The 26391-nt window shown below is 43.9% G+C and overlaps 1 protein-coding gene across 3 annotated transcripts in view; it reads left to right on the top strand.

Moving 5' to 3' along the window:
- Window positions 1–26391, top strand: part of CELSR2 (cadherin EGF LAG seven-pass G-type receptor 2) — a 133993-nt gene that overhangs the window by 57889 nt on the left and 49713 nt on the right. For all 3 annotated transcript variants that reach the window (XM_048499006.1, XM_048499008.1, XM_048499005.1), the window contains exon 3: window positions 17171–17393. In XM_048499006.1, coding sequence (XP_048354963.1) covers window positions 17171–17393 — 223 coding nt within the window. The remainder of the gene's footprint in view (window positions 1–17170; window positions 17394–26391) is intronic.

Below are 26391 nucleotides of genomic sequence, written 5' to 3'. Positions count from 1 at the left end.
ATTAGTTGCAAGTTGCAGGTACCTTGAAGTTGGTACCAAGTCCAGAATAACCATGATCATGGCACATACAGGTTGGGGGAGGGGGAAAAACTCCTCAGATGGTCGGGGGAGGGAACTGATGGCAGCATTGTCACTATGTCCCAATGTGATAGGTCATTGGCCCATAGACATGCCACTCTGTCGAGACCACCACCCAGAGAGTGGTGGGATTGGGGGAGGCTGGAGGTGTTCCATTGCCAGGAGCCCCTTATCAAGGGAATCCTGAGAAAGCCAGGAAGGAAGAGCCAAACTTCACCTGAGGCATACAAGGAACGGTGCACACGCGCGCGCGCGCACACACACACACACACACACACACACACACACACACAGAGAAAGAGTGGTGGGGTGGGGGTGGTGGACACCTGAGTGAGTGGAAAATCCCTCTCCTGAGATCCTTCCTAGGACTAACCCTAGTGAAAGGGAACACTGGAGGGTGTAACAGCTCCAGAGCCTGGAATCGAACTTAACCTTGTTGCCTGACAGTTGGTCCAGATTGATCAGCTGAGGGACACAGGGAAAGAGCATCAGACATACTTAGATCCCCACTCACATAACCAATGAATAGGGGAAGTTTGGAAATACACAGTTTCAGTGTATTGGCTTTTGTCATGTGACCTGACCTAGAAATTGTGAAATTAAGTGGTAAGAATAACATTTGTTATCAGAAGTGCATGCATTTGTAGCACAGCTGTTGTGGGCAAAGAATGACTTTATCCTGACTTTTTGAATACCACCTAGGGCAGGTGGAGTGCATGTTCTCTGAACCCTATTTCTAAGCTCCCTCTTCTTTTAATTTGGTTTCCCTTCATAGAGACTCAAAGAGAATGATACTGAAAATGATGTGTGTAGGTTAGCGCTAAGGCTAGTGCTGCAAAACTAAGAGTGTGCTCGAATGAGCCCCTTGGACAGCATGGAGGGACCTAGATTGGGAGGAAATGAGTGGGAAGAGCCAAAGGGAGGCTATTTTTTTCAGTACCACTTTCTTGTGAGAATAAGGTGTCAGCTGACATTAACAAACATTATGTTGCAAGAGAAAATAGCCCTTAATTGGTGGATTGTTGTCACATACAACATGTGAATCCATAAGTATTCAATTATTTATTTATGTTTCTTTTTAACCTGTCTTGCTCCAGTTACAGACTGAGAGGGGAACGATGCAAGTCACTTCTAGGTCCCCCCCTGCCTCTGTTTCCTGCTGGATTGCCAGTGGCAGGCTTAACTGTATAACACCCTCAGATGGCCCTAATTTGAATCCTTGCAGGTGGCCTCTAGTTTGCCAGTCCCTCTTTCTACATTCATTTTTCTGCCAAGTGATAAATGTATACACAAAAGTGCTTTGAATCTGAGGAAAGTGCTATTAAAAACTGGAATATCATCATCATCCCTTCCAGTTTTTTTGATTGACACCTTTTTTCTAAATAATTTGGTTTTGCTTCTTCCCTTCAAGAACTTCCACCTATCAACATACCACAGAACAGCAGATAATTTAATCTCAACTCTAACCATTATTCTCCTAGAAGCTCCAACTTGAAGGGAATATGTGTGACTGACCTGGAACAAGATACATATTACACCTGTAACCTGTCAGTCAATTGGTGGTTCACATAACTAAGAAATCTCTTAGAATAGCTTTTTTGAAATTCCTTTTAAGCTACATCCCCATTTCAAGTGCTCCTAGTTCAGGCTCGAGAGATTTCACTAACTGTCTGCCAAGTGCTAAACATACACTCTACATGTATGAGCCAATTGTTCTAATTTCAACAGAGTTATTAGCCTCTTCAAGATCACAGCTAAAGTTACCCAAATTTCCATATCTCTGTGCCATGTTGGAAGCCCAGTAGCACTGAATCTGAAGTGTTGTGTAGGGCCAGTTGGTGGCACAGAAAATACACTTAATTTTTAGTTCAGCTGTAATAGGGGTTGCAAGCTTCCTTAAACAATTACAGTGGAAGGTATCAGTCTCAGATAATCTATTTCTTTAAATCTATTTGATTCACAACATTTGTCCATCAAGCAATATTGTATTTGGCAAAAGTCAATACATGCATGAATTTATTTTAGGGACACTTGATGTAAATCATGTGAAGCTAGGAACCTTGGCACACTTCTAAAGCTTTCCCTCTTCTCCTAATGTGTATCATTTGCACCTGCAGCCCTGCTCTTTATAAAATAAGTTCTTCCCAAAATACATTGCAAAGTTTTTTGCTTGCTAGGCATATCTGATTAAGGCTTGGGGTGGAGGGTAGGGGCAGGTGGATGCACTTTTCCCATTCAGCCCATTGACCAAAGGGATAATCAATGTCAGCATGGGGATCTCTGCTCCACCACATCCATAACAACTGTACTTAGTCCACAGAACCTCTGTCTGAATTTTGAATCTGGCACTCAAAGGATCTATCACAAGGTCCTGTGTAAACATGTCTCTTGCTGGGGAGCCAATTGGTTCTTCTGTTTGTAAAACCCACTTCTCCCTTCATTCCTTCTTTTGCTTACTTGGAGTGCTGCTCTGTGGGAAGCAGTTTTACAAACTGAAAAAAGAATCAGAAGAGGAGATTGTAAAGATTATGGAAAGATTTAACAGACAAGTCACATATTTTCTAAAAGGCTGAAGCTGAAGGGCATACGTGGGTATGAGCAAACAAACATTATTGTAGCTTGAAGGCACAAAATACATTAAGAGTTTTCTCAGACATTTTAACAGGAGATAGGAAAGAGTAAGGAAAAAAGGGAGAACAAATTGTTTTACGGACTTATTCCTGAGATATGACAAAGGAACGAACAATGGGCTGATAAAAATTCATAGAGAAATTAGGGTTTTGGGTTGCTCTGTGGTTCTTCGGGCTGTATGGCCGTGTTCTAAGCAGCATTAAAAAACATTGGGTCTGAAATTCATTCTGATTCCACACGTAAGAGGCATACAAATTTTCACTATTCTGAGAATATTAGCCTTCAGTTTTAAATAATTGTAGTTCTTTCTGGCTGTAGAGATAGGCTTAAAAGTATAAGGAGGCAATGTCTGTTGAAGTTTCTCAAACTGGGCCTAGGGATGGGGAGTGGATAGGGTTGCTTAGAGGTGGTGCAGAGTAGGATTTTCTGCTATAAGGATTTCAAGCTTCAGGAGCCTTCCTTTGTGACTGCTAGAAGCGGAATAAATTAAATAAAGGAATTCACGTGTGGAAGTGGACTGCACACTTATATGTACTTCATGTCACATATAGCAAGTAATCTTTTCATGTCATGGAACTAGGGTTGCTTGTTTAGTTTTGAAGATCTGACAGTGATTTGGGTAGGATTTTTTGTATAATACTCATTACATGATGCTATACATGATGCTATACATGATTTGTGGTTATCTTTTCAGGTTCTGGTGGGTTTTCTGGGCTGTGTGGTCGTGGGTCTGGTGGATTCCACCAGAACCAGTTGAATCCAACCGTGAAAGCCTTTCGACAATACTTTGATTATCTTTGTCTGTCAATTTTCTTTACATTGGGTGGTTTTTGTTTTCCTTGGGTTTTTTTTTGCAGTGCACAAAAACTGAACAGTCCCCTTTATGGGAAGTGGGACTTTGAAACCATAGCTGTTAAAGCAAATGTTAACCTGTTTAGCTATCTAAAGGTTTCCTTTTTAATTTTCAACATTTTTTTTCTGATCTTTATCTTTCCTGCAATGCTTTCCAAATAACCCCAATGCCCTGTGGAACATAGACATGAAACTGTAAACAAAAATTAAAGAAGTATGAATGTGGAGATAAGCTGATAGGCTCTTGCTCTAAAAAAATCTCTCTCTCTCTCTCTCTCTCTCTCTTTCTCTCTCTCTCTCTCTCTCTCTCTGGCTGGTGGTATAAATGGGTTTAAAACGGTGTACAAGGGTTTAGTAACTGCTTTTCACAACGTTTTCAAGCTACCACTGTTTTTACAACCCATCGCGGAATTCCTGCATGAGATTTAGTTCTCCTGAGGGTTTTCGGGCTGTGTGGCCATGGTCTGGTGGATTTTGTTCTCTAGCGACGAAACAGACTTTTCTCTGTGATACACCTCTGAAGATGCCAGTCACAGATGCAGTACAAACGAGAGGGGAACAAAATTTACTGCACTACGGGAACAAAATTCTACCAGACCATCGGCCACACAGCCTGGAAAAAAACCCTCCTCGGACTAGAGCAGTTGAACTCCGGCTGTGAAAGCCTTCGACAAAAGGGATTTGTTGCTTACAGCTTGACACACATACACAGGAAATGATATGGCATCTAGCCCTCCCCCATACTTCCAATGCCACTCTACTACTGCTACCCCCCATTTCCTGTACCTGTTCCCCTCCCCATTGTAAAACCCCCTTCTTTGGCCTTGAACACCTCTCTTCCTCTCAGTTTTCCTTTTCCTACCAAGCCACACTATATGCCCGGTACATCCCAGCAGCGTTGCCAGGAAAGCAGAGGAAAGCCCTTATAAGGACTACTGAAAGGGGTGTGTGTGAAAGTGGAATGGCATGTAGTGGCAAGTTGACACTCCACTTGGAAGTGGAGACCTACAGCTCTGCCTCCTCTCACATAGTAGGGCATGGAAGGAGTGGGGTTCTGCTGGGACACTTCCCACCTTACCCCATTGCACCGAATTACCCGCCTTTGAGTTAGATTTAAAACAAGTTTTACTTTCGAATTCAGTTTTCTAAAAAGGAATGCCCCAGAGATGCCATGAGTTGTGCTTGGAAATGAGCATGATGTCATGTGAATGTTCCCCTTTTCCATGTGGTAAAGAATTCTGATGTGGAAGCAGCCACTTAAGTTGGGCTATTCCCTTTGCTTTTGATGATAAATGGGAACCAAAAGTAATATAATGTGGTGGGGAGTTGAAAGAGTTGCTGCTTGGATGCACAGGTCCGCTAGGCATTAGCAAAATTGGCTACATTCCAGGTGGTGGGGCCTGGAGAGTTCTCGCTAAAATTATAAAGTTTATCTCCAGATTACAGAGATTAGTTGCCCCTGGTAGAGAAAATAGCTGCTTCTGGGAGGGGCACTGTAAACTACTGGAGGTTCCTGCCTTCCCCCCCTCCTTGCTCTCCTCTAGGCTTCCTCCCTGAGTATCCTGCAATCTCTCCCTCCCTCAAAGTTGGTAACTCCCACCACCAGTCCAACGCTTTCTTTTGGATAGAATAGGGCCTCCACTCTGACAGCTTATTGCCTCGAGACATTTTACAGTTTAATACTTCTGTCAGACCCCAACTGGGCTTAGCCACCCATGTTTTCCAAGAAGGACTTAACTCCTCTCTTCATTTTTGCTTGATCTGAAGTCCACACCAGGTAGGTTTGAGGGTGCAGGACCATGGCTGGCCTCAGGCAGCACAAGGCCTTTATAATTATTTTTTTTCAGCCTTATAATTGCTTTGTGGCAGGAGAGTCTTTGACAGACAAAATAATGTTTAAAAAATTCAGCAGAGAGTTTCCTGGCTGTCATCTCTCTTTCATCCCACTATGACATTCTTTATTTACAGCACCTTCAAAGTTAGCACTTACCTATTATTGCCAACAGTTGAAAGGTTTGATCTGTTTCTTGGCTTACTATTTATTGTTGTCACTAAAACCAGCTCTACCCTGCTTCTTGCCTTCTTCTTCCCTCTCCAGTCTCTGAGGTGACACAGTTCAACACTCAGTCACTTGTATTAGAGGATTCCCACTGGATATCAGAAGCTTACTGGTACCTGAAAGCTGCAAATCACAAATGTCCGTCCTAGCAATCAAGAGTCCTTTTATGCCAGTCGCTTTCCAAAGGGGCCCCTGCTCTTAGGCTCTCTCTCTCTCTCTTTCTCTCTCTCTCTCTCTCTCTCTCTCTCATCTCTCCTTGCATCTCTTATACTGAGAAATGCTAGCTACTCCAAAAGTACTCACTGCCTTGGCAAGAATAATGACTGCAGCATCTGGTCCGTAGGAGCCGTTTCCTCCTTCTTCCTCTCTCTTCACCCCACTTCTAGATTCTTGACATGTGGTAGCAGTGTTTTCTAGATGTTCAGTGCAAGTTATCCACTAAACATATATATTCACTAGTGAGTTAATCAACATGCTCATGGGATTGAAAGGAGTTAATCAACTTTCTTTTCGTTGCACTTTTATCACCTCTTTTGTTCCCTGGCGCTACTCCCATACTGTTTCTTTACTCCTTTTTTGGCTGGTTGTTTTTTCCTTCCTTATATCTTTTTTTGACACCTTGCTGCTGCCTTAGCATGTATTTTTATACCCCACTTTTTTAGTGTCTTAAAAGTGCCTATACCTCATTTGTTTGAAAACTGACTTCTAAAATCCTACTGAGTCACACACACACACACACACACACACACACACACACACACAGAGAAAGAGTGGTGGGGTGGGGGTGGTGGACACCTGAGTGAGTGGAAAATCCCTCTCCTGAGATCCTTCCTAGGACTAACCCTAGTGAAAGGGAACACTGGAGGGTGTAACAGCTCCAGAGCCTGGTCAGACCTTGACACAGTTGGTCAGATTGATCATGAGGACACAGGGAAAACATCGTACATACTTAGATCCCCACTCACATAACCATGAATAGGGGAAGTTTGAAATACACAGTTTCAGTGTATTGGCTTTTGTCATGTGACCTAGAAATTGTGAAATTGGTAGAATAACATTGTTATCAGAAGTATGCATTTGGCACAGCTGTTGTACAAAGAATGATTTATCCCTGACTTTTGAATACCTAGGGCAGGTGGGTATGTTCTCTGAACCTATTTCAAGCTCCTCTTCTTTAATTTGGTTTCCCTTCATAGAACTCAAAGAGAATGATACTGAAATGATGTGTGTATTGCTTGCTAAGCTAGTGCTGCAAACAAGAGTGCCCGAATGAGCCCTTGGACAGCATGGAGGGACCTAGATTGGAGGAAATGAGTGGGAAGAGCCAAGGGAGGTATTTTTCAGTACCACTTTCAGAAGGTGTCAGCTGACATTAACAACATTATGTTGCAAATAGCCCTTGGTGGTGATTGTCACATAACATGAATCCATAAGTATTCAATTATTTATTTATGTTTCTTTTAACCTGTCTTGCTCCAGTTACAGACTGAGAGGGGAACGATGCAAGTCACTTTGGGTCCCCCTGCCTCTGTTTCCTGCTGGATTGCCAGTGGGCAGGCGAACTGTATACCTCAGATGGCCTAATTTGACCTTGTGGCCTCTAGTTGCCAGTCCCTCTTCTACATTCATTTTTTCACAAGATAATGTATACACAAAGTGCTTTGAATACGGAAAGTGCTATTAAAAACTGAATATCATCATCATCCTTCCAGTTTTTGATTGACACCTTTTTTTCTAAATAATTTGGTTTGCTTCTTCCTTCAGAACTACCTATCAACATACCACAGAACAGCAGATAATTTAATCTCAATTAAATTATTCTCACAAACCAGCTTGGGGAATATGTGGACCTGGAACAAGATATTACACCTGTAACCTGTCAGTCAATTGGTGGTTCACATAACTAAGAAATCTCTTAGAATAGCTTTTTGAAATTCCTTTTTAAGTACATCCCCATTTCAAGTGCTCCTAGTTCAGGCTCGAGAGATTTCATAACTTTGTCTGCCATGCTAAACATACACTTATGTATGAGCCAATTGTTCTAATTTCAACAGAGTTATTAGCCTCTTCAAGATCACAGCTAAAGTTACCCAAATTTCCATATCTCTGTACATGTTGAAGCCCAGTAGCTGGAATCTGATGTTGTGTAGGCCAGTTGGTGGCACAGAAAATACACTTAATTTTTAGTTCAGCCGTAACAGGGGTTGCAGCTTCCTTAAACAATACAGTGGAAGGTATCAGTCTCGATAATCTATTTCTAACTATTTGATTCACAACATTTGTCCATCACAATATTGTATTTGCAAACAATACAGCATAATTTATTTTTAGGACACTGATGTAAATCATGTGAAGCTAGGAGCCTTGGCCACTTCCTAAGCTTTCCCTCTTCTCTATTGTGTTCATTTGCACTGCAGCCCTGCTCTTTATAAAATAGTTCTTCCCAAAATACATTGCAGTTTTTGCTAGGGCATATCTGATTAAGGCTTGGGGTGGAGGGTAAGGGGCAGGTGGATGCACTTTTCCATTCAGCCCATTGACCAAAGGGATAATGTCAGCATGGGGATTCTGCTCCACCACATCATAACAACTGTACTAGTCCACAGAACCTCTGCTGAATTTTGAATCTGGCACTAAAGGATCTATCTGCAAGGTCCTGTGCAAACATGCCCTTGCTGGGAGCCAATTGGTTCTTCTGTTTGTAAAAACCCACTCTCCCTTCATTCCTTCTTTGCTTACTGGAGTGCTGCTCTGTGGGAAGCAGTTTTAAAAACTGAAAAAGAATCAGAGGAGATTGTAAAGATTATGGAAAGTTTAACAGACAAGTCATATTTTTCTAAAAGGCTGAAGGAAGGGCATGTGGGTATGAGCAAACAAAATTATTTATGGCAGAGACAAATACATTAAGAGTTTTCAGCATTTAACAGGAGATAGGAAAGAGTAAGGAAAAGGGAGAACAATTGTTTTACGGACTTATTCTGGATATGACAAGGAACAATGGGCTGAAAAATTATAGAGAAATTAGGTTTGGGTTGCTCTGTGGTTTCCGGGCTGTATGGCCGTGTTCAGCATTAAAAACATTGGGTCTGAAATCTATTCTGATTCCACACAAGAGGCATACAATTTTCACTATTCTGAGAATATTAGCCTTAGTTTTAAATAATTGTAGTTCTTCTGGCTGTAGAGATAGGCTTAAAAGTATAGGCAATGTCTGTTGAAGTTTCTCAAACTGGGCCTAGGATGGGGGAGTGGATAGGGTTGCTTAGAAGTGGTGCAGAGTAGGATTTTCTGCTATAGGATTTCAAGCTTCAGAGCCTTCCTTGTGACTGCTAGAAGCGGAATAAATTAAACAAAGGTGTGTGAAGTGGACTGCACACTTATATGTACTTCATGTCACATATAAGTAATCTTTCATGTCATGGAACTAGGTTGCTTGTTTAGTTTTGAAGATCTGACAGTGATTTGGGTAGGATTTTTGTATAATACTATACATGATGCTATACATGATGCTATACATGATTTGGTTATCTTTGGTTCTGGTGGGTTTTCTGGGCTGTGTGGCCGTGGTCTGGTGGATTCCACCAGAACCAGTTGAATCCAGCCGTGAAAGCCTTCGACAATACTTTGATTATCTTTGTTCAGAATTTTCTTACATTGGGTGGTTTTTTGTTTTCCTTGGGTTTTTTGCACAAAAACTGAACAGTCTTATGGGAAGGGGACTTCGAAACCATAGCTGTTCGTAAATGTTAACCTGTTTAGCTATCTAAGGTTTCCTTTTTAATTTTCAACATTTTTCTCTGATCTTTATCTTTCCTGCAATGCTTCCAAATAACCCCAATGCCCTGGGAACATAGACATGAAACTGTAAACAAAATTAAAGAAGTATGAATGTGGAGATAAGCTGATAGGTTTGCCTAAAAAATCTCTCTCTCTCTCTCTCTCTCTCTCTCTCTCTGGCTGGTGGTATAAATGGGTTTAAAACGGTGTACAAGGGTTTATACTGTTTTCACACCGTTTTCGCACCACTGTTTTTGGCCCATGCGGAATCTGCCTCAGATTTGGTTCTGGAGGGTTTTCTGGGCTGTGTGGCCATGGTCTGGTGGATTTTGTTCTCACAACGAGAAACAGACTTTTCTCTGTGATACACCTCTGAAGATGCCAGTCACAGATGCAGGCGAAACGTTAGGAACAAAATTTACCAGACCACGGCCACACAGCCCGGAAAACCCTCCGGAACCAGTTGAATCCGGCTGTGAAAGCCTTCGACAAAAAGGGATTTATTTGCTTACAGCTTGGACAGGAATGATATGGCATCTAGCCCTCCCCATTTCCATGCCACTCACTACTGCTACCCCCATTCCTACCTGTTCCCCCCTCCCCATTGTAACCCCCTTCTTTGGCCTTGAACACCTCTTCCTCTCAGTTTTCCTTTTCCTACCAAGCCACACTATAGCGGTACATCACAGCGTTGCAGGGAAAGCAGAGGAAAGCCCCTTAAAGGACTGAAAGGGGTGTGTGTGAGTGGAATGGCATGTAGTGGCAAGTTGACACTCCACTTGGAAGTGGAGCCTAGCTCTGCCTCCTCCACATAGTAGGCATGGAAGGAGTGTCTGCTGGGACACTTCCCACTTACCCATTGCACCAATTCGCCTTTGAGTTAGATTAAAACAAGTTTTACTTTCAATTCAGTTTAAAAAGGAATGCCCCAGGAATGCCATGAGTTGTGCTTGGAATGAGCATGATGTCATGTGAATGTTCCCTTTTCCATGTGGTAAAAATTCTGATGTGGAAGCAGCCACGGTTGGGCTATTCCTTTGCTTTTGATGATAGAACTAAAATATGGCATGTGGTGGGAGTTGAAAGAGTTGCTGCGGATGCACAGGTCACTTGCGTACAAAATTGGCTACATCCAGGTGGGGCCTGGAGAGTTCTCAAAATTATAGTTTATCTCCAGATTACAGAGATTAGTTGCCCTGGAGAAAATAGCTGCTTTGGAGGGGGGCACTGTAAACTACTGAGGTTCCTGCCTTCCCCCTCCCTTGCTCTCCCCAGGCTTCACTCCCGAGTATCCTGCAATCTCTCCTCCCTCAGTTGGTAATCCCACCACCAGTCCAAGTTTCTTTGGATAGAATAGGGCCTCCACGACAGCAATGCCCGGAGCATTTTGGTTTAATACCTGCAGACCGCTTAGCCACCTGTTTTCCAAGAAGGACTTAACTCCTCTTCATTTGCTGATCTGAACCACACAGGTAGGTTTGAGGGCAGGACCATGTGGCCCTGAGCCTTTTTCGAGCCTTTATAATTATTTTTTTTCAAGCCTTTATAATTGCTTTGTAGAAGTCTTTGACAGACAAAATAATGTTTAAAAAAATTCAGCAGAGAGCCTGGCTGTCATCTCTCTTCATCCCACAGACATCTTTATTGCAACACCAAAGCACTTAATTATTATTGCCAACAGTTGAAAGGTTTGATCTGTTTCTTGGCAATTATTGTTGTGCTAAAACCAGTCTACCCTGCTCTTGCCTTCTTTCCCTCTCAGTCTCTGAGGACACAGTTCAACACTCAGTCACTTGTATTAGAGGATTCCACTGATATCAGAAGCGACTGGTACTGAAAGCTGCAAAATCACAAATGTCTGATCTAGCAATCAGAGTCCTTTTATGCAGTCGCTTCCAAGGGGCCCCCTGCTCTTGGCGCTCTCTCTCTCTCTCTTTCTCTCTCTCTCTCTCTCTCTCTCTCTCTCCATCTCTTATGCGAAATGCTGCTATCCAAAGTACTACTGCCTTGCAGAATAATCTGCAGCATCTGTCCGTAGGAGCGTTTCCTCCTTCTTTCCTCTTCACCCACTTCTAGATCTTGACATGTGTAGTGCTTTCTAGATGTTCAGTGCTATCCACTAAACATATATATTCACTAGTGAGTTAATCACTCATGGATTGAGGAGTGTCACTTTCTACACTTTATCACTTTGTTCTGGCTACTCTACTGTTTCTTTACTCCTTTTTGGCTGGTTGTTTTTCCTTCCTTATATCTTTTTACACCTTGCTGCTGCCTTGCTGTATTTTTATACCCACTTTTGTCTTAAAAGTCGATACCTCATTTGTTTGAAAACCCGGCTTCAAATCCCTACTGAGTCATGAATTAATTGACTGACCTTCAATCTGTCATTCTCTTTGCTTGAGTTTCTGGTCTATAAAATGGGAATATTAATGACCCATTCCTCGAGAGGGTGAATAAAGATAAGGATTATAAAAAGCTTTTCATTTTAATCATCTTATCTTACCATATATAATTTGCTAATGGTTTGAACTTCCAAGGATGAACCCTTAGGCAATCACTGCACAGATTCATACTTGCTCAGCCCTGTGCGTCCTGCATGCCAGTTGGCCCATGTCCTGCCCAACCCCCCCAACCTTCCAGCCTTGCCACCATCCTCAAGGTTTCCCTACTTCTGCCCTCCCACTACCCCCAGAAACCAAGACAGACTAGTGCCCACAGCGACAGCCTATACTTTACCGCTGGAGCTGCCAAAAGCTAGCCCTTCTCACCTCCTGCCCTTCCCCATACCCCAAACCAAACCCAAGGAAGCAACAACTGGCCCTTACCCCCCAACCTTCCCCACACCCAAAACCAAAACCAACTCTAGCAGTACATGCCAGCAACCCATGTTCCTCTACTGGGTCCGCCAAAAGCAGCCCCTTCCCCCCCAACCTTCCCTGCACCCCAACACCCACCGTCTGGGGCTCTGGCCTCCAAATCCCCCCCTGCCCCCCCCAACCCACCTTTGAGGCCTAAGAGCAGCTCCTGACCAGCCAGCATGAACAGTGAGTTGTGGGGGGACTGGAGGAGTGGGGGGGGGTTAAGAGGGCAGCCACCCAGGACAGGGACCAGAGATGATGGTCCAGTGGCAACTTCCCATCTGCTACCACCCTGGCCCGGCCCTCCCAGCCAGCAGGCCGGTTGCAGCCTACTGTCCCTCTGCCGTGCTGTCCAGGCTGCAGCCTCCCCATCCTACCCTTCCCCAACCCCAACCCTTACCTTTGCACCCTGCCCCAAGCTTCCCCATTCTACCTGCCTTCCTCCCCAAACCTTAGCTTCCCACCCTCCCTCATCCCAAGCCTCACCTTTCCACCCTTCCCCACTCCAACCCTTCCTATTCCACCCTCCCCCAGCCTCTGCTTTCCACTATCCTCCCACCACAACCCGTTCCACCCTGCCCCAAGCCTCCCATACAACCCTCCTCCACTGCAAGCCTCCCCTTTCTACCCTCCCCCATCCCAAACAATCCCATCCCTTCCTCCCACCAACCCAAACAACACCATTCCCCTCCCCCCCACTAGACTTCCATGCTTACTTGACTCCTGCCACCACAGACTCAGGACCAGGTACGTGGGAACCAACATGCTGAAGGAGGAGGGCAGCTATGACCATGATAAAGGGTGTGGGGGATGCTTGCTCACCCCTCCTTTGCTAGGGCCCATTACATCTCCCTCCGCAATGGGCTTTGCTGTTAATTGTATATGGATTACCTAGCAAAGGGGCCAATTTGCATAGCTGGCCATAAATGTTACCAGACCTCCCTCCTGCACTCCCCCTCCCCCCTTCTCCATTTTCCTTCTCTGTCTTTGTCTTTCCTCTCTCAGGGCCAAACTAGATGTCTTTGGCATAATGATCATTTTGAAGCTGAAATCATCCATTTAGAAATGCCACAATGCCACAGAGTGACAGGATAAGGCAATTTCCCCCACCCCACCCCACCCCATTTTCAAGTTCTGCAACAGCTGTTTTGATACTCGGAAAAGTGCATGAGGGGCAAGATTACCTGATCCTGCTGCACTGTGGACCTTGCAACAGAGTTCAGCTGTCAAATGGCATTGGTAATCATAGGTCATACCAATGTTACAGGGAGTCTGGCTGTCCTAGATGACTCTGTTATATGCAAATGAATGTATGAAATTGTCTTATGTTATGTCAGGCCGTTACTTTATAAAACCCAATGCTATGACTAGAGGTGCTCTCTCTACGGTCTCCACCAGAGACATTTTCCAACCTTGATTGCCATAGGGCCACTCCCCACTTACCTCGTCTGAGAGCAACTCCGCAGCGACCCCTCGTAGAAAAGCCTCCGTGGCTTTTGACAACGGAGACATTTGTTCCCCACTCATTTTCCATTCAGGAAATAGCGCGGGGTTCCACATCAAGAGTCAAAGAGGCAATCGAGCGTTCTGATTGGCTGGCACGCGTGTGCATCATTTACACGTGGGAGTTGCAGCCAGCCGAAGGCGGGGCTCCATTTTGATTGGCTGACCCGAAAAGTTCGTTTGGATGGCTGAGCGCGTTGTTTTGGGGCGATCTGCACGTACTGACGTCTACTACCTGTTACAAATTGCTTGGGCAGAAAAAATGAAAGTAAATGTCGGTTTCGGTTTACACCGGCGACAACCCTGTGCGAAGCGGCACTTTGCCAAGCTGCCAAACAGTGGAGTTCGGGGAGCAAAAAAGAGCAATGTTAGCACGTCTTATTTGTGCACACGTCTCAATTTCTGAGCACTTTCTGGCCAGGACACCCTCCCTAAATAAAATGGCGGTTCCTGTTTCCTGATTGGCTGGAAGCTGCGCGTCAGAGCGAATCGGCCAGCGTAAACTAACCGAGTTTACCTAACCCCCTGTGGCACCTGCGTTTTTTTTGAAAATATTGCTCTTTTCAGAGGACCTAATTTGCCACGCGACAAGGAGGTGGGAGAGCTGACAAATTAAGGGCAACTGCGCCAGTGGGCGCTAATTGGCGTGGGGAGCGTCCATCCTCACCGTGTCTTTTAAAGGAGTGTCCCAGCGGCTTACGGTGGGTGGGGAGTGGCCCATAGACATGATCCCATCTGCATACCAAGCAAGTGGCCTGTCAGCGAAATTAAAGACCTCTTTCTTCCTCTCTCCCTCCCCCTGGCATGTCTTCACCGCAGTCTGCCACAAGCTGGAGTTGTGGGGGTGGACTGACTGATCTTAAGTCTTTCACCTGAAAAGGCCAGATGATATTTGCTGCTTATAAAGTGGACAGTAATGTCTACTATATTATACATGCAAATGTTCTTTATTCACCATGACAGCTTCAGATGCCAGCAGTCTTCATGGCTATACAAATTTCAACACTCTCAGTTACCTATAAGGCAGCACTCAGAATCGAAAGGCACGAAGGCCTGCCTGCTAGTTCACTGCACTTTTCCTTGGGCTCAGTTGGCTTCCTTGAAAAAAAATAATTCTTGGTTTCCATGAACCAAGGGACTTCGATGTGTCATACTGCATCTTCATCATCCACGACTAGGACAGCATGGGTTTTGAAGCATCACAGATGGAGATGGTGCCATTGATGTAGGAAAGGATTAAAATTACAGGAGTGGTGGGAGGGGAAGTAGTCTTGCTCTCAAATAAATGGACCATTTTTCCTCTGAACATGCAGCAGCCTAGTTTGCAGAGGCGTAGCTCCAAAGGGCGAACGTGTGCATGCCACACTGGTAGCGCCCCTGTTGGGGCGTGGCAAGGGGAGTGGAGACGGGGAGCAGAGGATGCACTGGAGTGCACCAGCGCTTTCCCCCCTTGTCATGCCTCTGCTAGTTTGCATTGGTATATAGGCTTTTTGGGATTGTCAGGCACAGCGTGATGAACTTTAGTGTTCCACCAAGACTCTGTGTACACCTGCTGCCTTTTCTTGTCCCAGTCCATCTTTTTGTAATCTTTCCTAGCTTTTCATAGTACTATATCAAAGTCATGCTTCTTAAGCCAGTGGAGAGGAGGAGGAGGAGGAAGACAACAAAGGCACCAGTGGGAGGGACAATAGTGGCACAGTTTCCTGCTTTATCATTGACATTTTGGATCCAAAGACCAGCAAATGCAGCATTTCGAATATGCTTTGCCCTCCAAAGAAGCTGCTGTTAAGACTCCATTAGAGACAGTATGTGATGAACTATGGTACAACTGGAATTGTAGCATTCCTGATAGGAATTAGAGAGACCTTTTATTGTGACCAAGAGACACTTCCACCCACCACGAGGGCACACTGTGGATCCAAACAAGGAATTCCGATCCTCTGGGTTTTAATCTAGAAAAATCAGTGGGTGAGGCAGCACCATGCTTTGTGGGTCCTTACTCCAGATTAATACAGTCCAAATTTTGTGCTCTGCCTCTTACTGTGCTGACAGATGGTATTGAACTCTGTTTTAAAAGGACTTTCCTTTACATTCCATGAGATGGCTACTTATGAACTTTGTAGCATGACTCTTAATTCATACAGTGTTCAGTTTGAGAGAAGAGTGGGAGTTGGGACTTATACCCTGCCTTTCTCTCCTGTAAGGAGTCTCAAAGAGGCTTACAAACTCTTTCCCTTCCTCTTTCCACAACAGACCCATTGGCCCTTTCTTCACAGCACAAATAAAATATCTTGAGGATGGGGAAAAAGTGTTTTTTGGAAAGAACTCCACATAGCCTTTTTCCCAACATGACTTCAGGACATTTTATTTGTGTTCAACCCCCCCCCCCCCCCCAATGCTAAATTACTTATTATTTTTCCCCACAATGGGGTCAAGTCATTTTTTCTTGGCTGTGCAGAACAAGAAGTATTTTATTTTTCCTGCCCAAGTTTAAATAGCTCTCACTTTCGGTTTCTCCACAGCTATCTCCCGCTATTTTCTTCCCTCTTCAGGAGGCTCTATGCTGCTGCCATTTGCAGAATGTTTCCATGGAGTTTCCTCTACTTGCAGCTCATCTGCACGGACTTTCAGTATATAAAATGCACTAATAAAATTAGCTTTTCCTGGTGATCCTGCACACTCCCCCCCCCCCCTTCTTTTGTTTTTGATGAGATATCTTCAAAGTTTCAGTGTCACAATATGAGAACTGGCTGCAAGAATCGATTTAGGGGTGGGGATAAAATGCTTTTCCTGCCAGTGCTTTATTTGTCCACATTATGCGGACAAAAAAAGCCAAATTGGATCTTTTTAAAATGTCGGCAAGATGTTTTATTTGTGCTGTGCAGAAAAGGCCATTGTGAAGCAGGTAGGGCTGAGAGAGTTCTGTGAGAACAGAGACTAACCCAAAGTCACTCAGTAGGAATGACCCCATACAGCTGCCTGTGTAACTTTTTAAACTCCTAAAATCAATTTATACTACCATATTAAAAGACTGAGTTTGGTATTGAATGGGTCTGTGCGAAGTTTGTTGTGTGCCAAAGTATCTTTCTGTTTAGCACACTGTTGCTCAACCTTCCTAGTGATGGCATAATGATGACAGAGGTATGTTGACTTGTTATCTTTGTGCATGCAGAAGGCACACTTAAGCCACATTGTAGCCTTCTGGCTTGATTATGTGAAGTGACTGTTTTGTTTTGCTTGTAGAGAGCTTTTCTTTTTTTTAACTTAGGGGGGGTTCACTAGAACAAAGTGTGAGAATTTTGTGAGTGGTGGTCTTTAACCCCTTTGTATGGAAGATTTCTCTGCTGTATTTATCTGTCACCTGACTAGTACTGGTGGTACTGATGGTGCCTTTCCACTTCCCCTGCAGGGCAGAACTGTGAGGTGAACTCGCGCCTGGGTCGCTGCACACCGGGGGTCTGCAAGAATGGTGGCACCTGTGTCAATCTGCTGGTAGGTGGGTTTAAGTGTGATTGCCTGTCCGGACACTACGAGAAGCCCTACTGCCAGATGAGCACTCGCAGCTTCCCTGGGCATTCCTTCATCACCTTTAAGGGCCTACGCCAGCGTTTCCACTTCACCATCACTCTCACGTAAGTATTTGATTTGGGAACAAGAGAGTCCTGGGCAGAGACCCAAAAACAAAAGCTGTATCTTTTATTAGTAGCAACCAAAATAACGCAACACAGGTGCGCAAGCTTTTGAGTTTTCCAAAACTCTTCAGCAGGCTAGCTGTTAAAAAATAAACAAAAGGTATGGGGTGAAAAAAGATATTTTGGGCCATGATTTTCAGGACTCTTTGCTAGCAGCAAAATGCTTTGTTGGCTTTACTGAGCTGGCTGGTATCAAATGGCACCTTTGTCATGCTTGGGATAAGGAGCAGAGATGGAAATCTTCCAGTTTAAAATATACTAACCTGTATTGACCAAATATCTAGCTGATGTCAGATGGAAGGTACAAATCATTTGGAAGGTGAGAGCAAAGGAAAAATAGAGTAGTCCTTACATGATCCGTATCAGAGATCCATTTTAGCTGATGCATTAAGGAAAAAGTAACTATAAACCAAACTGTTACCTGGTATTCAAAGTTCTTTTTTTCCTCCAAAGATATTATTTAGTAATTTCCTAGAAATCTTCCCAGAACTCTGGACTCTTCTATCACTACTGTTACTTTTTCAGTGACTATATATATTTTAACAGAATGTTTAAAATACAGACATATAGGTAAGGCATAATAAAACATAGATAATGAGTCAAAATGTTTGTCACATCAGAAGTTCAACAGTGCAATCCTGGGGGGTGGGGACCAATGCTGAAACTGCATAGGAGGCAACATGACCTTGGCATAAATGCTACTTACCCCAGTGAAAGGGGCATTTACACCAGTGGTGGTGTTGAGGAGTCATGTGGCAACATGTCACCTGGGTGCCAGTATGGCCATAGCTGCAGCGCTCCTCCAGCTCAGGCGCCTGCGTTGGCACCAAAGGGGTTTTTCCTAGGGGTGGGGCCAGCTTTAGTCAGCTTCTTGAGCCCCTTTCAGCCCAGGAACACTCCAAATTGCTGGCGCAAGTTCAGTGGTGGAGCCCATTGTACTGCATAGGCCATTTTCATGGGAGAAGAGGCAGCGTCGCTTTCGGCTTGCTGGTCATGCTGCAACAAGCCTCTTAGGTGGTGGTTCAGCTGTGCTGTGGCTGTGCCATTCCCAGCCACAGTGTGAGTACCCCGCCCCCCCATCTCCCCAGGATTGCACTGCAAACCATGAGAAAACAATTTAAATATTCAATATAATTTAACTGAAGTTGAACCATTCCAGTAGTACACAATAAAAATTAAAGGATGCAGGAAAGTCCTGATGAAGAAGACTCACCTGGTATCCTTGGAGGCTGTAATCATTGTCAACATAAGTAGCTTTCCTCTAGAGTCTGTGCATAAACAGTTGCGTCTAACTAAACAATTACTATTTTAAAGGGGAGCCACAGCTGTAATTTGCTGAAACTGAAAAGGGAAAGATCTGAAGAGTCTCTGTTTACTGTTTTCAATGACTAGAGCCAACTCCCATTTGGGAGATACATGGAAATTTGAGGGCTATACCTGAGGAAGGTAGAATTTGGGGAAAGGAGGGAACTTAACAGTGGATATGAAGCCATGGAGTCAGCCCTCAAAAGTTACCCTTTCCTCTAGAGAAGTGATTCCTGCACTCTGGTGATCAGTTATAACTCTAGAGGTATACCAGGCACCTTGAGGTTAGTGACCCTCCCATGGGCAAGACACAGTCTGCAGGTATAATCAGATGTAGTCTGCTGGTGAGAGTGCTTCCTGATGCTTCCTAGCAGAACTAATACACCTACATTGCCCTGAATGTTTTAGAGGGGAGACACTGGAAGTACTTCCCTCCTGTGTCCTTATCCATTCTTCCCATTGCCTGCTAAAATGAAGGGCATGCTCCTCTGCAGATGGGGTCGCTGAAGTCAGGTGCCTGACTGGGCCTTTGCACCACTTTTATGCACTCTCCCTCCTCAGAGTCAAAATCTGGCTAGATGAACCATTACTCATTTGGGCTCAACAGTTCTTTATCTGCTCAGAGTTTTATCATAACATTTGACCAATACATCCCAAGGACTCTTAGCAGAACTCCCTGATATTGAGATTTTAAATAAAAACAACTTCTCCTGTTTCACTGACAGGGACAGAGAGACAGACCGTGCAATTTCTAATGTACGTCAGAGGATGTTGTGGTAGCCAGGAGTTCAGATAGATTTAAAATGGATTAGGAAAATTAATGGAGGAAAGGTCCATTAGTGACTAGTAGCCATTGTGACTAAAGGGAACTGCCGAATCCCTGAGGCAGTATACCCTGAATTCCCATGTTGAGAGATAACATCATAGAAAGGCCTTGGCTTCTGTGCTCCTCCAGGACAACTACTTGGCCACTGTGTGAAACAGGTGGTGGACTAGATGGACTAGTATTTATTTGTTTAGTTCATTTCTAACATACCTCCTTAAATCTGCTTGAGCATCACTGAGCTGTTATGTCATTCAATATGCTGCAAAAAGATTCTTGTGTCAGTATTTATTAATCAACACTTCAACTTCCTCAGATATTTTAATAATGGCCCCTTTCTGAACTCTGGATTTTTCATCTGAAGACACTCTGTTTTCTACTAAGTCATTCTGATTTTTTTCCTTGCTTGTTTACTTAAATATTTTCATTCCAACTTTTCTATCATGTTCTTTCTGTGTTGGGTAGTCCTGTCATCAGTGCCTATATTTTAGATTTGATTTTGTCTACCCCTTCTGATTCTTTATCAGAATAATCTAACATTTTTCATTGCTCTGCTTCAGATACTTTCAGAAAGAAAAGTGCCTTTTTGAGAGGGAGTTGCCTCATTAGCATCAGTATATTTTCTGCAACCAGATTATTTAAGATCCTATAAGATGAGCTTCTTTCTTTCCTGTCCTAATGGATCGTTAATTAAGACTCTAAAGCAAAACAATTTGAGCAATTAACTATGAAACAATCGTGCATTTAAATTGAACAAATCTTTTCTAAACTATTCAGTCAGGATTTTTAATTGCCCCAGCAAATACGCCTATCTTATCAAATATAAGCTATAACTCGAACAATTAACCACTCATATAGTGCAATAACCAATACATGAACTGTCAGTTACTAGATGGTGAAGCTTCAGAGCAGTCAGACTCAGGAACTGGAGGCAAAACAAATCTTCTGCTGTTTACAACAACAGAAGGTCCTGAAAGAAAGGAACAGGACTCACTTTACCAAAAAATGGATCTTTTGCCTTATAAAGTTGAAAAGCGAGCTGTTACAATTAAGTAATTCTGCAGTAATGTTTAACATTCTTTTTATTCCATCAGTGTACCAGGTGTTCTAGAATATAGAATATATAAATGTCAGCGCTGAAGGCTCGTAATATACATTAGAGATGAGGTACACCTTTTAACAAATATTTATGGTAGAATCCTTCCTAGAAGGTACAAAGACAAATGGTAGAATGTGCCTGTTATGTACAACCCCCCACCCCCCACTATAGGAAGTTAGTATGTCAAGAAAAAGGTAGGTTAGAACTGTATTTGTTTATATATTTATTTAGGGTATTTCTATGCCACCTCTTTAGAGTCCCGCTTGAGGCAGTTTACAATTAACATATTGCAGTATAAAAACAAGCAGTTAAAAATGAGACATTGGATGGAAACAGCCTAAAAACTATAAAGGAGAAGCAGGCCATTAGAGGCTAGTAAGATAAAACCCCTAACTAATACCCTGGGTAAAAAGATATGCTTTTGACCCAGCACTTAAAGAAAATAAAGTACCATAGTCGCTAGATGAGCCTCAAGGAGGAGGTCACTCCAGATGCAAGGTGCCATCTTCTAGGCCCCTCTTCTAGTCACTGTCTGCCTGACCTCTGAAGGCAGGAATGCAGAAGGTAGTGCTTTGAGAGGTGGATCTTAACAGGCAAGCTGGACAGTGGTGCGTCTGCCCAGGGACATGGGGTAATCCATGTCTCCGGGCACACACCATCTGGTCATGTGGGGGGCGCAGAATTGGTCCCCTACATGATCAGAGAGTCAGCCTCCCTCCAGGAAGCACACAGCTGGCAATCAAGCTTTTTCAGCCAGCAATCAACCCTCCTTTGGGTGCCCTCCCTCCCCACTGCAGGGAGCCTGGGAGGGAGGGTGAAATGCCCCAGCCCTGCCCCGCCCACATGCAGAGTTGGACCTCCCTGAAGATCACCGACATGGCCCCTGTCCTTTTGCTTTTAACAGGCCTAGTCCTGTTAATAATTTGCATATTTAGCAAAGGCTCATGGGTATGTTGTTGAAACCATAACTTGAAAACATAGTCCAAGGCACTGAGCTTGGAGATCAGGAACATGGCCTGATGTTACCTCATACCAAGAAGATTCCCCACGATGTGTTCATTGACACTGCAAATGTAGCTGCATTCGTAGCAGTAGAACATACATATGGGAGGAATCTCCATGTTTTTGCTAGGTTTCCCATTGTGCTTGCCATCCCTGTGCCCCAGGACCACACAACTAAAAAGAGGCTTTACCCTTAGAGACGTCCCTGGTGAAAAAGTGCCAGATTGGGGTGCTGTGTGGTTTCCGGGCTGTATGGCCGTGTTCTAGTAGCATTCTCTCCTGACGTTTCGCCTTCATCTGTGGCTGGCATCTTCAGAGGATCTGATAGTAGGAGAGCAAGTGGAGTATATATACGTTCTAGGCGGTTATAGATACGGTGAGTCTGTGGTGTTTTGAAAGTCCTATTGGCTGCAAGAAATGATGGGATAGTACCTGTGTCTCTGCAGCGTAGAAGAAAGTGCCAGATGGGCTGTGGCTGTGGGAAACTGCCATATGGATGGGCCATGCTTGCCATTTACTTTCCTGGGTCCAGCCTCTTTCACTCTTCCAGACATCTACTGCTGATTGGAGGGAGGGTATAACAGCTATTCTCCAGTATTTTCTTCTCTCCTATGTTATAAGAACACCACTGATTTAACAGCACCTGAAGTTCAACCTCCTCCAGGGGATGCCAGTTTTTACAGTTTTTTGAATTAGGGTACCTCCTTTCTTATTTTGTCTTTTTCCCATGGAAAGCATATTTGCTGCTTAAGACCATTGTCCTGATAGAAGTCACTTTTGCTGCTTGGATGAGATCACACAGCCTTCCCTCCTTTCCAGGCCTTACCTGGACTTTAATCCTCCCTAGTTCCATCCTTATTGTTGATCTAGCACAAAGGACCCAGCCAGCCAAGGCCTCTTTGTCCTCAGCCAAGGGTCGTTGGAGCTCCCAATCTGCTCTGCACTTGTCACACTTGTTAATGTGTGTGTGTGTGTGTGCGTTATGCCAAGTGCTGACAGCCTGTAATGAATTAGCTAGGGGAGCAATTCATAGTGGGGTCACCAGGGAGTGTAAACCCGGGAGCCTGTGTTGCTTAGAGGGAAAGCGTGTTGGGCAGCCCTTGATAAGCAGCAGTGGGTGATGAGCCCAGCATTCTTCACCAGCTGCAGATTTGTCTGCTCCAGTAATCCTGCACATCAGTGCTCTGGAAGTACAGTTTGGCTCTGAAGGGCGAGAGTATCTTCCATTCTTATAACCAGTGTGCAGCAATGATGCAAACATCTACTTCATTTATAGCCTCCTTTTCTCCCCAGTGGGAATCCAGAGTGGCTTATAACATTCTCCCCTGCTTCTTTTTAGTCTCACAACAGTCCTGAGAGGTAGGTTAGCTGAGTGTGTGTGTGACTGGCCCAAGGTAGGGTTGCCAGCTGGGACAATTTGGGGGGTGGAAATTAGGGGAAATAACAGTGTACAATGATGTCACATATAGACAAGTGCCTGGAGGCAACTTCACAGCATTATGGAGCTGCTCCATTGAGTGAGGGCAGGTGCAAGAACATGAGGTTGGGAGGTTGCTTTGGGATGCAGCACAAAGTGACCTGGTAAGCTTCCATAGCAGAGATCTGAACCTGGGTCTTCCAGACCTGCCACTCTAACCAATGCATCGTGAAGGCAGGAACACTAGCTTTTGTTGAATTTGAATGATCCTCTGGGAAATGAATCCGGGTGTTGCAAATGGACCACATTTAACTTTGGTTTCGCACTGTGTCTGAACTGATCCTCTGTTACGAATGCTGTTCAAGAGCTGGTTCAAAAGCACATTCAGGGGAGGGTGGTATAAAAGTGGAACTATAAATAAATAAATAAATAAATAAATAAATAAATAAATAAATAAATAAATAAATAAATAAATAAATAAATAAATAAATAAATATACATGGTTGTGGATGAATAAATTATGAATTCCACTGGGGTAGGCCTGGGACAGTGTGATTGAACTGGGAGAATGAAACTGTGGTAACCATCCTGCATAAAGAATTCTGCGTGTTTCAGAGGGGAAGCTAGTCTGAAACATGTCTTAGGTATCCTAGCAGACAGGCGGGGTTTATTTTAAATAGGATGCCTTCAAATATAGCATTCTTACACCTGCAGTTTGAAGTAGTGCAGTCTAGGAAGGACTTATCATCCACATTTTCTGATGTTTAAACTGGTTCTGATGTCTATGGAAACAGCCCATCCTGCTCTAATAGGAAATAGTTTACAAATTAGCTATCTCTTGCCATTTCACCCCCACCCTTTGTCCAAACTCCTGGCAGTCAATTTGGTTCATTTCCTTTCAAATGTTGTTTATTGGCAGAGTGAAGGTACTGTGTTCCCAAAATACATGAGTAGTCCCTCTAAGGAATTGGCCAGCAGATAAAGAATGAGGTCACAGGCCACCTGCGAATGAAGCTGGGCTGGTTTATAAGACTTTTTAATTCCTGTGTTCATTTCCCCATCACTTTCCATTCCTAATCTGCAAACAAGTGGCTACATAGCACAGTGCTAGCAACAAACTGCCTTTACCTTGCTAGAAAGCATTGTAGAAAGGAGGAATAAAAGATATCCTGAAGCTTTGAGCTTGGCCGACTGAAAAGAATGGTGGAGAATGCCCCAAGCCTGTAGCCCAGTGGTTCTCAACCTGGGGGTCGGGACCCCTTTGGGTGTCGAACAACCCTTTCACAGGGGTCGCCTAAGACTCTCTGCATCAGTGTTCTCCATCTGTAAAATGGATAAATGTTAGGGTTGGGGGTCACCACAACATGAAGAACTGTATTAAAGGGTTGCGGCATTAGGAAGGTTGAGAATCACTGCTGTAGCCCATCAACTTGTCCCCAAACTTATTCCCATCTCTTTGGTCTTGAACAAGCAAATCTCTGCATTCCACAGTGAGCTGGGGTGAACATGATTTTGATATTTTTCCAAAACCCATCTAAGCAGCTAATTCCCATGATCATTTTTAGTAGAGTGAATGTTGCTGAACTGTTTTGTTTGTTTGTTTTTGGTGATTCTGGCAACTGGAATTCTGAATTCTTTGAACTCATATCAAGTTGCCAGACAACTGCACCTCCTGATTGAACGCTCACCTGAAATGATTTTCACACTTTAAAGTTCATTGCAGTAGTGGACTTAGAAGAATATCACTCTGCTTTGGATTGCACTGATGGTGAGTTGCCATCTGGGCAGCATTAACAGTCTGAGGACGTCCGTACCCACTCTTAAGTGGATCATGTACTCTCACTCATATTTAGTTTGCTAGTATATATTGTCTTTTCAGTACACTTGTTGAGATAGGGGTTGGGGTGGGGTGGAGGGTGCGGGGACCTGGATAGAGGCTGGGTGGCCTGATCCTAGATTATAAAGCAAAAGCTGCATTCACAGTGTTCTTGGATTGGGTCTTCTGTTAGATTCAAATGCCTGTTTTCATGCCTGGCAAATTAAAAACGATCAGAATGCCTGAGGTTTCCATCTTACTCAGATCCTTTTCTGAACCTGCATGTGTTTATCTGCCTGTTCATCATACTCTGATTATCTGAGCCTCACTCTGGATCCTGATTTTATTTTTATTACTATTTAATTTTGTTTAATATCACAGCTGCCAGTTCTTTAGCTGGTTGTTGGCCTTTCATTACAGTTTGAGCTTCACCCAGAGGCTTAGGACACTGTAATTTATCAATGTAGTATTTGTGTGGATCCCAGCAGGAAGATGTTTCAAGTGCTACCCTAGTGTTTTTGGAATGGTGTCCAGGGTGCCGATGATGATGATGATGATTATTATTATTATTTTCAATCGCAACGCTTCCAGTTTTTTAGCTGGTTGTTGGCCTTCATTCTATTTCAAGCCTCTCTTAGAGCAGGATTACATTTTTAAAAACCCTACAAAATGTTACTCCTGCCTTCCTAATTCCTGATTCTAATTCCATTCCTCTCATTTTTTCTATATATTTCTTGAGTTTAATCAGACACTTGCTTTTCAGCTTGAGACCTTGGCTTAGTATTTTGCAGAAAATTTCAGTTACAACCTGCAGGTCTCCAGTTTTGGGTTTATGTTTTGGGAGGCAGTGACTGGATCCTCATGATTCAATGTAGTCATATCTCTTCCACCACTTCCAACCATTTATGAAGTGTGCAGTGGAATCTCACTCATTGGTTCATAGAGCCTGCTGGCAACAGTTCTCCACTGACAATGGTGGAATGGGTTTTGTGCACTCAGCCTCTACATTTCCCCTCGCTCTTATTCCTGTGCTGTGTTTACACACACAGCCACTCACTGCCAGAATTAATGAATGGAGTGTTGAGGTGGGGGAAGGGTGCCAGGATGAGTCACAGCTGAGCCAGCCCACTTAGGCGCTCCTTTGTGTTAAGGAAGCCGCACACCTAATCACATAGGAATGCCTTTGTTAGGCCAGGCTTACTTGTTTGGAGAAATCTTGGGAACCTAGCAACTAACAGTTCGGAGCCAGAGCCACTTCACACATGATGAATTTTCTACGTGTACGTTCTATGCAGAAAATGGCGTGAATTCCACATGTCACAACTAAACACTACATATGGTTATTTGCTGCAACGCATGAACATGTGGTGGGAGGTCATACCTATCAGTGGCATTCTTCTGTGTGTACATGTATGCGGAGGGCAAACAGCTTTCCTAGATCAAAACACAGAGTTGAGCATGTCCTTTAATGTAGAA

Source organism: Sphaerodactylus townsendi, linkage group LG05, assembly GCF_021028975.2.
Source record: "Sphaerodactylus townsendi isolate TG3544 linkage group LG05, MPM_Stown_v2.3, whole genome shotgun sequence".
Lineage (NCBI taxonomy): Eukaryota > Metazoa > Chordata > Lepidosauria > Squamata > Sphaerodactylidae > Sphaerodactylus > Sphaerodactylus townsendi.
This window is presented reverse-complemented; position numbering and strand designations above follow the sequence as displayed.